This window comes from Volvox carteri, assembly GCF_000143455.1.
Source record: "Volvox carteri f. nagariensis unplaced genomic scaffold VOLCAscaffold_97, whole genome shotgun sequence".
Taxonomy (NCBI): domain Eukaryota; kingdom Viridiplantae; phylum Chlorophyta; class Chlorophyceae; order Chlamydomonadales; family Volvocaceae; genus Volvox; species Volvox carteri.
Genome location: NW_003307640.1, coordinates 251,298 through 263,610, shown reverse-complemented (window position 1 = coordinate 263,610; position 12,313 = coordinate 251,298). Strand labels below are relative to the sequence as shown.

Sequence of the window (12,313 nt, the reverse complement as noted above, 5' to 3'; positions counted from 1 at the left end):
TGGATGCTACTGGTGGGTGATTTACCTGAGTGATCCACTGAAACATTGAGGTTTGTCACCTTAACGGTGTGGAGTGTTGGAGTACATACATTTATTTGTGATAGCAGACTTGGAGTCTGGAGCCCACATATTGATGGGTTGCTGGTCATGACTTATAAGCCCACAGTGAACAACTTCTGGGATGTGTGCAAAACATGGGCCAGGGGTGGTCATGGAGTGCAGTGTATGACTCGTGTAAACAATGTAAAACATGTGCCAATGTGGTCATGGAATGCAGTGTACGAGTCATGTAAACCAAGCAAAACATGGGCCAGGGTGGTCATGGAATGCAGTGTACGACTCATGGAATGAGTGCAAAACATGGGCCAGGGTGGTCATGGAATGCATTGTTCCATCATGGAATACCATGCGCAATATGACCTGGTCATGTTCCGCATATTTATGAGCAGGTACATGACCACCTTTATGACCTCATGGGGTCATAAAGTGCAGCCATGACTGAATACGGTCATATTGCGGTCCCATGACCTGTCATAAATCCAATCATAAATCCCATCATGACCACGCATTTCATGACCCCAACCAGCCATATCCTGCACTTGCTTATGCAAACTATGAACTGATCCATGACCGGATCCATGACTTAATGACAAATTATGACCGGATCCATGACCACATACATGACCAAATCCATGACTTAATGACAAACTATGACCGGATCCATGACCACATACATGACCGAATCCATGACTGGAAAACCCGTCCATGACCAAGTCATTCCCCGAGTGGTTTTGGCCTGCCGGTGGTCAGGAATGCTTTGACGCTACCCTGACCAGCTATAGTAGTTAATTTCTTGGGCCCCATCGCTCATTTATAACTTATTTATACTAAAATAGAACGTCTCTGGGGGCCTTCGGCCCCCAGAGACGTCTTCTGGGGCCCGCCCCGGCTCCGTAACGACCATACCAGGCCTTTACCATGGTCTATGACGGAGCGCAGAACGCAAATATGCCATTTTATTACGGAACCGTAATATATTACGGAAAAAAAATACACTGAATGTCACCTATGTTCTTCCTTATAAAAGGAATGCTTTGGCAACTTAAAAATAAGCATGTTTACAAATTTTCTTGGCCGGTAATTACATGTGAAGACCACGTGATTACGGGTAAACATGAATTTACGGGTGAAACCTTTCCCAGAGTGTTGACAGCACCGAACTTCACCCAGCTTGTGTTACCAATTTGCCAGCACGGGCATTCTGACTTGCGGTCTGCCGCACTGTCCATGCGGCATGCACCCGGGATGGATGTGATTCACATGGAGCCTGCAGGTGGTGCTGACAATTCCACCGGTGCAAGCTTATCCCACACTATCGGCACTGCTGCAACAAAGCACATCTCCCACCGTGGTGACACTACCCATTAATTGTCACATGCAGGGGGGGCCCACCCTTTTTCGGGCTTTGAGGAAGCCGACACCCAACTTGTCTGTTTGTGTCTTATGTGGTCAGCCCCTTCCCACGAGCCCACCACACAAACTGAACAAACAGTTCGTTCCGTCTGTCAGATCAGGTCCTTTATGAGGTTTGTATGAGGATGTAAAGCAATGCAGCGGCCTGGCCTGGAGTTATGTGTGGCGGATAACTATGATTATCAGCATGAGCACTATGAGGTGGATGAGTGTGATGATGCACATAAACATGCACCCACGCTTCTGTGTCATCTCTGCCACCTGGAGCTGCCTGACGCCATCTTCCATCTGCAACCCAAGCGGCCCATTCATGGAAACACTCATGTAAAAGGCGGGGTTAACCCGTTAACATGCAGCATGTGCTAGCCGGTCAGCACTTATCAGCCAGTGGTAAGGAAAGCCAGGAGGAGCAACCCACCATTGAGCAGGGAGAGGATTACGGAGCACCAGACAGAAACACCAGGGTATGCAAAACATATTATGTATCTTGCACCTCGTCCAGGGACAGCCACAAAAGACTCATGAAGCAGCGACTCCTCAGCATGACACACACAAAAAATCAACCAGTAAACAGCTCAACATGGACATTGGAACCTGCCTTTCTCCGCAGGTGTAGTATCTGGCCGCTGAAAAGGCCTCTCTAGATGCTGGTGGTTGCACTACACGCGTATTTATAGAGCCATACTGTGTACCAGCTACTACAGCAGGTCACATTGCTGCCCCTTCCCCCGCTCCCAATTCCGCTCCCTCCCAAACACTTACCACCATCACCCCATCCACGTACCCTGATGGCTGTCTGCGTGATGTTTTGGTCGATGCGGTCCAGCATGGTTCCCTGCTTGATCACCAGCACGTCCAGATCATTCATGATCTGCACAACCTCCTCAATGGTCTTCAAGATCTTGCGGATCTCCATATCCTGCTCATTTACCAAATATGTTGAGATGTCAACCATGGCCATCTGGGCCTGTGTGAAGCCCGGGTCCATCAACTCACCACCAGTCCTGCACATGTAGAGAGTGTGCATGTATGTGGACAGCAAATAGGATACATTGATGATATCAGCCGGACATGAGGGGCAGTGTTGTGGCACACTTGCATATTAACCCTCGGACCTTTCCCCAATTCTCTGGCACCTTGCCGCTGGGCAATATCTTCACTCTTACTTGGTTAACCATTGGGCACTGGCCTATCTCTAATTGGGTGCTGGCCCATCTCTAATCGGGCACTTGCCTGTCTTTATCACGCGTGATACTGGGTTATAGCGCTCTTGCTATAATCGTGACACTTGTCACTGGTAGACCCACTTGGGTTATGATTGCACTGATTGGTGATAATTCATGTTGACGACTATATCCTCGGACCATACAGACTTCTGTACGGGTCGTCCTAATGCAGAGGCATTTAGCCTCCCTCCATTCACTAATCGGTAGTTTTCACTACCACCTAAACAGTGGAAGTGGATACAACAAGTGGTATCGAGATGTTCGGTCTCGACCAGCTCTTCTGCACCAATCTCGATTGTTAGTAAAGGTCATAGGCTTACAGTGTTGGAGCGCTCACGGCAGCTCTTCAGGGTAAGTGAAAGATCGTAATCATCTGTATTGTTTTGTCCTTTGTTGCCTCGCTCATTGTTGTTGCAGAGGTTAGAACGGGTGTGCTGGACCCGATTGAGGTAGAGCCGCTACTTCAAGCTCTTTCCCTATCCGTGGCAGTGACTGCATCATTGCTGTATAAGGGTAGGCCCCTCTCATTTAGCTAAAATGTTTAGCCCCGCCCCGTTTAATTTGGGCGGCGACCGTAATGGTGTAGACATGGCGTCGGGCACACCTGATGCTTGTTCCACTTTGCCTGCCTACACTGTTGCGGGACTTGTTTCCGATCCTGGTGCACCTAGTATGTCTAGAGGTCCGGTCGGCCCTACTGAGGTGCCTGTTTCCGTTCGCGAGCCTGATGCGTGAACGCCATTCTCAACTTTTGCCGCAGCACCTTTGTTGCAGGTGCCCACTGGGGCTGCCAAGAATGTTCGGTTGAGGCCACTTGGTCCTACTGGTGATGAACATCTCCACCCCTTGCCTTCTTTGGCCCCTTTTGCTCTGCACCACCCGCTTAACACTCCCATAAATCGTCAGGATGTTCCAACGGTGACACCAGAAACCCTGACGACAGATGTGGACCACCGTGCTGTGGCTGCGTGTGCATTAGCGGTGGAAGCAGCTGCTGCTGCTGATGCTGCAGTAGTCGCAGCCGAGCCAGAGCCTTTGCCTGCGGTTCGGCCAATTTCTTCTGCCGACCTCCCTCGGGTTAGTTTACCGACTCCTGTTTTGCAGCTAGATACCAAGCTTGATGCGAAGCAGACTGCTGCCCACGTAAAGGTGTTTATTTGTGACACGTCTTTGTTTTTCGAAATCGTGCCCTGGGGTAGGGACCATCGGTCATGCTGCCTGTTTTTGTTGCAAGCACTCCGTGGTGTTGCAAAAACGTGGTATGATGAGTGGTCTCTATCACAGCGCGAGCTTACTGCTCAGCTTGTTCTGGATAACCTGAGCACGCGTTTTGCTCCTCAGGTTATCTCTGTTGAATAAGAAGCACGATGTAGGCTTTCTGACAAATCTTTTGCGATGTGTGCTGGCGAAAGTGTACCAGCTTACCTTTTGCATCTTGAGGCCGTTTTCCAAGGCATACCCACGATCACTCCTAGTGAGTGTATGTTTTGGTTTTTCGAAGGCCTTTCTTCTTCCCTGCAGCCCCACTGCACCACAGACGTCTATGGCAAGCCGTTTGCCTCTTACAATACCCTGGTACAGCATGCCTTGGGCCAGGAAGTGCGCGCCCTGTCTGAACGAAAAGTTCGTTCTGCTCTTCGTTCGAATTCTGTTTGGTTTTGCAGGATTATGACAAAGATGAGCCTCCAGTCAAGTGGGCGCATGTGGACCCCGGTCCTCGTCTCACTGCAGCTGTTGCTGGGCCCCCTAGGCAGACGGGACACGGAAGCGGTCCTAAGTGTAATAGTCAGGGGGGTAGAACGGGTTCATGTGGCGGGCGTGGGGATAGGGGTACTGACCGTCCCAGTGCTCCCACCGGTGGAGAGTCCGCCACTCCGTTGGTGAAGGCTTGCAAGTTGACCAAGTGGGTCAACCAGTTCGGTCACAAGCTGACGCACGGAGAGGTGGGCAATCTCCGGCGACATGTGAGCGGTAAGACCATCTGTTTCTGTTGTGAGGTGGTTAGTCCTGACCACCTCTACGATGACTGTCCTGCTCTTAAAAGGTTGCGTGAAGCTGGGCTGTGCTAGGAATTTGCTCAGGGCGGTATTGAGGGATATTACCTGAGTTTCCTTTTGCGGGGATTCATTCTTTGGTCCGCACGGTTAGACCCTCTACATTCCACCAATGCCACCAATGCCGAAAACGTTTGGCCACCAGTCTGCAGAGACACCAGAGGCAAAGCAACCACAGAACCGGAGGCAACTGTGCAAAGAGAGGAAGCAAAGGGCTCCCGGGCAACAGAGAGACAAGGTGAAGGTCCATCGTACCACAACTCAGCAGGATACGGAATACCAGGAAGCTCTACTGTTTTACCCTCAAGTGAAAGGCCATTGAAAAGGACGGACTTTGCAGGAAACATAAGTACTCGGCGCATACCTGCTAGCAGCATTGAAGCCCGCCGGGCGACATGCAAAGGTAGCAAAATGCTGGCCGCGGTATCAGGACGGTGGTGCTTGCATGCGAGGTAGTGCCGAAGCGAAACGCGCAATTGAGTGAGGGATGCAGGGACAAAAAGCACAGTATGACCACCAACGTCGACCGAGCAGAGAGAGCGACCACGAGGAACCGTTATGTTACATTCCGAGTCAAAACCCGGTTTGACAGCAACAGTGTCAAAAGAAAAACGGCGTCCAATGGCACTCTCAAACTCTGCCTCACGACTTTATTAGTGAGTCCCTTGTCCAACGGCTACACCTCCCGGTCCACTCATCAGACTGGTCCCATGTTTCGCTCGCTGATGGAGGTAGGCAAGATATCGTGGGTCAGGTGTCGTTTCGTGTGGCAGTCGGGTCTCTGTACCTAACCGTCTCACCATACGTTTTGCCATCCTTGACTGATGCTGCTCCTTTTATTCTGGGATCTGATACTTTGAGTAAGCACTCTGCATCCCTGGATTATTAGAACAATATTTTGCGTTCGTCAAAGGGTACTGTTCGGTACTCAATTCCTTGGCGCTCGTCTTCTAATGATTCAGGTGACAGTGGTGCTGCCTCGTCGGCGCCCCTTGTTAATTTTGCGGCTGCAGCCATGTGTGCACACGCCACCCCTGAGTCTATTGGTCGTAAGGCTGCTATGCATCTTATTCACAAGGGGGCACATGCTTTGCTGGTTCATTCTTCGGTTAGCCTTAACGCCACTTCTGTGATTCCTCCCACTCAGGACCCTGAAGTTTCTGCACTGCTTGAGGAATACACTGATGTTTTCCGGGAGATCCCGGGTATTCCTCCAGTTTGTCCGGTGGATCACACAATTCCATTGGTGCCTGACACCCAACCCGTCACATGCCCTATGTACCAACTTAGCCCTCTTGAGCTTGATGAGGTCAAACGGCAGGTTACTGAGCTGCTTGCTAAAGGCATGATTCGTCCGAGTATGTCTCCCTTCTCTGCCCCGATCTTGTTTGTGGGTAAGAAGGATGGTTCCCTACACATGTGCATAGATTACCGTGGGTTGAATTCCATGACCACTAAGAATTGGTACCCTCTTCCGTGTGTAGACGATTTGCTTGATAAGCTTCACGGGTCTGCTTACTTTAGCTTCATAGATCTGCAGCAGGGATATAATCAGATTCACATTGCTGAGTCTGATATTCCTAAAACCGCTTTTCGCACTCCTTTCGGTCACTTTGAGTACACGGTTTTGAGCTTCAGCCTTGTTAACACTCCTGCTACTTTTCAAGCCGTGATTGACCATATGTTCAGGCCATACATCGATAAGTTTGTCGTGTGCTACCTGGACGATATCCTCATCTATTCAAGAACGAAGGAAGAGCACCTCCAACATCTTCGTTTGGTGCTCGACGTTTTGTGGCGGGAACAACTTTACACCAAGCAGTCCAAGTGCCACTGGGTGAAGTCCGAAGTTGAGTATCTGGGTCATGTGGTTTCCGTTGAGGGGGTTCGCATGGACCCTAAGAAGACTGCTGCGGTGCATGACTGGCCTGTCCCGACGTCATTGCTTGAGCTGCGAAAGTTCCTAGGGCTTACCAATTACTTTCACAAGTTCATAGCCAATTACTCGTCTCTCGCCGTGCAGTTGACGAGCCTTACACACAAGGGTGCGTTTTCTTCCGCTGATGTTTGGACTGCTGAATGTCAGGCATCTTTTGAGGCTATTAAACGTGCTGTTGCGAACGATATAGTGCTGCGTTTTCCCGACTACTCTCAGCCTTTCCGTGTTGAAATTATTTCCGACGCCTCACTGCACGGTACAGGGGCAGTTTTGCTTCAGAACGGTCATCCTGTCGCGTTTTCCAGCAAGACGTTTTCTGCTGCCGAACACGGCTACACTACTGGTGAACAAGAGCTACTAGCCGTTGTTCACGCCTTGCGTGAATGGCGCTGCTATCTTGAGGGACGCCCGTTTGTTGTCAAAACTGACCACAAGCCTCTAACCTTTCTGCAAGGTGTTCCGACTCTTAACCGCCGCCAGGCGTGGTGGTTAGAATATATGCTGCGTTTTAACTTCACTTGGGAACATGTGTCCGGTTCCGTTAACATTGCTGATGCTTTGAGTCGCCACCCTTCCTTGCACTCTGTCGTCCTGTCGGTTGTGACTCGACGTCAGTCTGTGGCTGCCGATTTGACGATTTCTGCTTTTGCCAAATGAATCGTGGACGGATACAAAACCGACCCTTGGTTCAACGTTGAGCAGTGTGATGTTTGCCAACGGCAGAAGCCGAAATCTGGTAAGCAATCTGGCCTGCTTCAGCCCTTGCCGATTCCAGACTCGCTTGGGAGAGTGTGTCGCTTGACTATGTCGTCGCACTTCCTCTGTCCGAGGGGGGATATGATGCTGTCCTCATCATGGTTGACGCTTGACCAAGATGGTACATTTGGTACCGACCACCACGACAGTTACCGTGGAGCAAACCGCTCGACTGTTCTTTGATAACGTGCTGCGTCTGCATGGTGTTCCCAAACAGATTATTTCTGATAGAGGACCTCAGTTTGGTGCCAAGTTCTGGGGGGCCCTTGGCACTTAAGCTAATTTCCGAGTAAGCCTTTCTACTGCCTATCATCCACAAACTGACGGTCAGACTGAGTGAATGAATCACACTTTGGGTGAAATGCTGCGAACCTATGCTGGCAACAACCCTCATGTTTGGGACACCTATCTTTCGGCTGCAGAATTCGCGATGAACAACGCTGTCAATCGCTCTACAGGACAATCTCCTTTCTTCTTAAATTATGGGTTCCACCCAGCTACTCCCGTCTCATGTGAACTTAATGTTCCGGTCCCGGCAGCCAAATCCTTTATTAAGTCGTACGTTGCTTGTATTGCAGAAGTGAAGCAGTGTCTGGAAAAAGCCACAGACCGTACGACTAATTATTACAACCGCGGCAGAGCCAAAGTTACCTTCAAGGAAGGCGACTTAGTGCTTTTAAGTACGAAAAACTGCGGCAGTTAGCCGTCGGACCTCGTAAATTATTGCCGCGGTGGGTGGGTCCTTACCCTGTGAAGCGCATATTTGGCAAAGCAGCGGCCGAGCTTGTCCTACTGTCTGATATGCACATCCACCCCACCTTCCACGTAATGTTGTTGCGGCCTTACAAGGCGCCAGCGGATGCGTTGGATTCTTCAACTGTTCACGACAGTTCTTCTGCACTTTCTAGTCCTGCAGGACCACCGCCGGTTCAGTGGCTGAAGAGCGATCCACTTTACTCGGTCGAGCGCATACTTGATTATCGTGCCCGCTGCCTAGGAAGACACCGTAAGGGGCTGGTGCACGAGTACCATGTCAAATGGACCGGGTATTCCAATGAACATAATAGCTGGGAGCCAGAGAAAACCTTAACACCCGATCTTCACCCCGAACTTCAAGCAGTTAAGGCTCGTGCCACTAACACTGCGAGGATGCTGCATCCAGAGGGGGGATAGTTGTTGTGGCACACTTGCATATTAACCCTCGGACCTTTCCCCAATTCTCTGGCACCTTGCCGCTGGGCAATATCTTCGCTCTTACTTGGTTAACCATTGGGCACTGGCCTATCTCTAATTGGGTGCTGGCCCATCTCTAATCGGGCACTTGCCTGTCTTTATCACGCATGATACTGGGTTATAGCGCTCTTGCTATAATCGTGACACTTGTCACTGGTAGACCCACTTGGGTTATGATTGCACCGATTGGTGATAATTCGTGTTGACGACTATATCCTCGGACCGTACAGACTTCTGTACGGGTCATCCAAACGCAGAGGCATTTAGCCTCCCTCCATTCACTAATCGGTAGTTTTCACTACCACCTAAACAGTGGAAGTGGATACAACAGGCAGCAGGAGCACTGCAGGTGTGCGCAAGTGTGCTGCCAAATGTTGTGCACAGGATGTTAAGCTCACTGGCCATAAACAGCCACCAGTGAAACTCCCACACTGCATCACATTTGCAACTTCCAGGTGCAACATAGAAACACCCAGCTAATGCCTTCCGCTTATATTAATGTTCTGGAATGGGGAAACAACAACCAAATGTACACAGTCTCCCTGGGTGTCACCAACCATATACAGGGCATGCCATGGCCCAGGCCATGGCCCTCTCTTTACGTGTCCCATGGTAGTCCCATCACAGTCACACGAGGCATCCCTCCAAACTTCGGCACAACACTTGTGTGTCCGAATTTCCTCCCATGACATGCTTCTGGACTACAATACCAGGAGGCTGTGACAGCTGTGTGATGCTGCCACCGTAGCCAGCCCTCTGTATTGTATCTTTGACCCCATTAGCCCTCCTCACTGCTGGACCATGTTCCCTGCCGTGACCCCCTGCCTCACCATGTTCCCTCTTCCTCCTCTATCAAGCCGATGGATGAACCCCTCTCCATGCCCATCTGCTCCTCAACCTTGTTCAGAAAGCGCATCTCTTCACGCCTGAACTCCAAAGACAGCTTAAACAGGGCCTGCAGGACAAAAGTATCAGTGCGGCATGCACAGCTTCATTCCAAGCAGCATGCAAATGAGATTCTGAAGCCCCCCATCTAGATTAACCCAGCATGTGACTCCACATGCTGCTCCCACCACCAGCATGGTGCTGCATAGGCGGGCATGTTATCCGTGGAATCCCATATGGGATACCTGGGCCGCACTCTGGCATACCTGCGCCAGCTGCTGCTGCACTCGTTTCTGAATCTCTGCATCATTGTTGGGCCCAGTTGTGCGGATCTCTGCATGTAGCTGCTTAAACCTCTGCTGGACCTCCAGGGTAAGCATCTCAGCATCCTGTGCACCACTATTCCTGTTGAATGTGACAAGAAGGGCTTCATCATGGTACCTGAGGCAGGGGCCATGAGGTTCATTCAAGCCTGGCTACATATTTGCGCGAGTGTGTAGTTTTGCCAGGTATGGACTTACTTTTTCAGCTCGGCAATAAGCTTCTTTAAGACCTTCAGCTTTTGCTGAATCCCATTGGACTGCTGAACCCAACTTGGTGCCACAGACGAGCTGGTAATAGGTCCCGTAAGGTCAACCATAGTTAGGATGACTGGTTGCATTGTTCCTAGCAGCTGCACCTCACTCTCTATCAGCGTATTGCGACTCACTTGTCGCTCTGCGCAACCGTTCCAATACCCTGAAGCCTGCGTGCCTTATCTCGTTGTTCTATAAACGGTTTTGTCAAATTGCGGGTTGAGCCATATGGAGGCATTTTGGCACAGCTGATTGATATTCACGTTAACTTCTAAAGTAGGGCAACCGTGAATTTGTTCTTTTAGATCTAAGAAGGATACATAGAATCAAGGGCAGCACATGCTTTGGGAGTCTAGATGCTACCAAGAGACATTCTCACAATCAACCCTATGGCAGTCCGGAGACCTGTAACTCGTCAGGCTCAGTAGCTACGAGGCAGTTGTCTGGACAGGTTACTCGCCAGCCAGAAGCTTGGTAAATGTGCAACCTTGAAAGTGTGATAAATAGGCACAGATATGCCCGCTGAGTGTGTCAAAAGTATCCCTCCCCCTCCTGGAGTGCCTATGCCCCGGAGTGGAAGTTGGCTAACGAACTACGGCGAGGTCAGGAGCACCAATTGAAAAAAAATTACTTTTCTTTTTATCTTAAATTTTGCGCAAAGTGGGCATACTTCGGTAGATGGAAACTGCGACTGCCGGACAGAGGTCACACATTTACATAATGCCAAATGAACGTGCTACAGAGACTGCATAGCTAAAGAAACGTTATTGCTTTAACTAGTTTAGCAAAGAGCTTCATGCGCGGGCACCTCCGACTCCGACCTGGCCGATGATGATGACAGGACTTCTCGCTTTGTACCAGTCCAAAAGCACCGAAACGCATAGGACTGTTGTGGAATATAGCACATGGAAGACATTGCGTGGTCGACTTTAAGGGCGCACATGATGCCCCGGCCTCGCTTTATGGGCCTCCAGGAGCCCCAAAACGGATTGTCTAGGATCGATCCATTGCAGATAGATCATAGGCGCTGGGCTGACGGTCCTGGAAATGCTCGGCCGAGCCGAGCAGATGGCCAGGGCTGCACCCTGGCTGGATGCAAGGCATAGCAGATGGATGGCTTTCAGACTGCTGGTCATGGGAACCCGGGAGGCGTGCTGTTGGTGCGGGGCAAACCAGGGCTGCTGAGATTGGTACCAATTGGTACCAATTAATATATCCACAGGGATGAATCCTATCCAGTGCTCTGCCTGGAGCAAGCAGGTTCAACTCCTGCCATCCTGTTCCTTTCATCATCCTCCCACAAAGAGTTCCCCGCAATTCTTGTACATCACAGCACACTCCTAGACTGGCTGGATTTGAGAAAGAGATCCGGAAGAGCTTGCGGCCCTCCCACTGCTTACCCTCGGGTGAAGATGACAGAGGACTAGTCTCGTGCCCTGTTGGTAGGATACAGGGAAATAACAAAAAAATTTAGAAGGCACCTGTTATCTACTGCATTTGCATCCCAATCCGTTATCCAACTCTCTGTGCTGTCACTGACATGGTGACAGGGTGATGGTGGATGAAACTGGTACAGTAGCACTATACCATGTAAGAGCAGTCTAAGAGTACACAATTCAGGAAAGAGCCGCTTTATAGAGTGAAAGAGAGGTGAGCAGTCGCAGGATTACGGCCTGTTCGTTGGTTTGCATAAGGGAAATGGCTAAGCTCACGGGCCTACATGTTTGCCATTGAGAGCCATGAGTGAATTATGATTACCGTGGACCCATAGGCTGACCCCCAATGGTCCCCCCTGTACAGCGGGCTTACATGTAAGCCCCGCTTGAGGTCTTGACACACCTATCCTGGCTCGTGATCACCCTAAAACCCTACCAACTCATAGGGGGTCTAACAGCATCTAACTTCTTAGGCGGGGCTGTCAGATGGGCTCATTATCAGCTGCTGACGATAGTTGTCAACGTGGCATAACAGCCAGTTAGACACTGGGTTAGAGGCTATCTTGTCCTGTTTGGCCCTGTGACTGACATATACCTGGAGCCCACACTGTTAACAGTTGTCTGCTTCTAGGGACTGTTAGCAGCTGTAAGGACCTGTAACGGAGCACTGCCCTATGGCAGCCAAACGACGTGTTACGGCCCCCCCCCCTAGCAACTGGACTAGTTACTCCTGAGA

The 12,313-nt window shown here is 50.4% G+C and overlaps 2 protein-coding genes across 2 annotated transcripts; both read right to left on the bottom strand.

Moving 5' to 3' along the window:
- Positions 1-1,629: 1,629 nt before the first annotated feature.
- On the bottom strand, positions 1,630-2,651 carry VOLCADRAFT_99860 (uncharacterized protein; the record flags this gene model as incomplete). Its single annotated transcript, XM_002958525.1, has 3 exons — positions 1,630-1,761; positions 2,258-2,477; positions 2,569-2,651. The coding sequence occupies 3 exons, from the start codon at positions 2,649-2,651 to the stop codon at positions 1,630-1,632; spliced, it is 435 nt and encodes a 144-aa protein (XP_002958571.1).
- A 6,856-nt stretch (positions 2,652-9,507) lies between these two features.
- VOLCADRAFT_99858 (uncharacterized protein) lies at positions 9,508-10,206 on the bottom strand (the record flags this gene model as incomplete). The annotated part of the gene is made up of 3 exons (XM_002958524.1): positions 9,508-9,636; positions 9,833-10,007; positions 10,088-10,206. The coding sequence occupies 3 exons, from the start codon at positions 10,204-10,206 to the stop codon at positions 9,508-9,510; spliced, it is 423 nt and encodes a 140-aa protein (XP_002958570.1).
- Between the last annotated feature and the right edge of the window lie 2,107 nt (positions 10,207-12,313).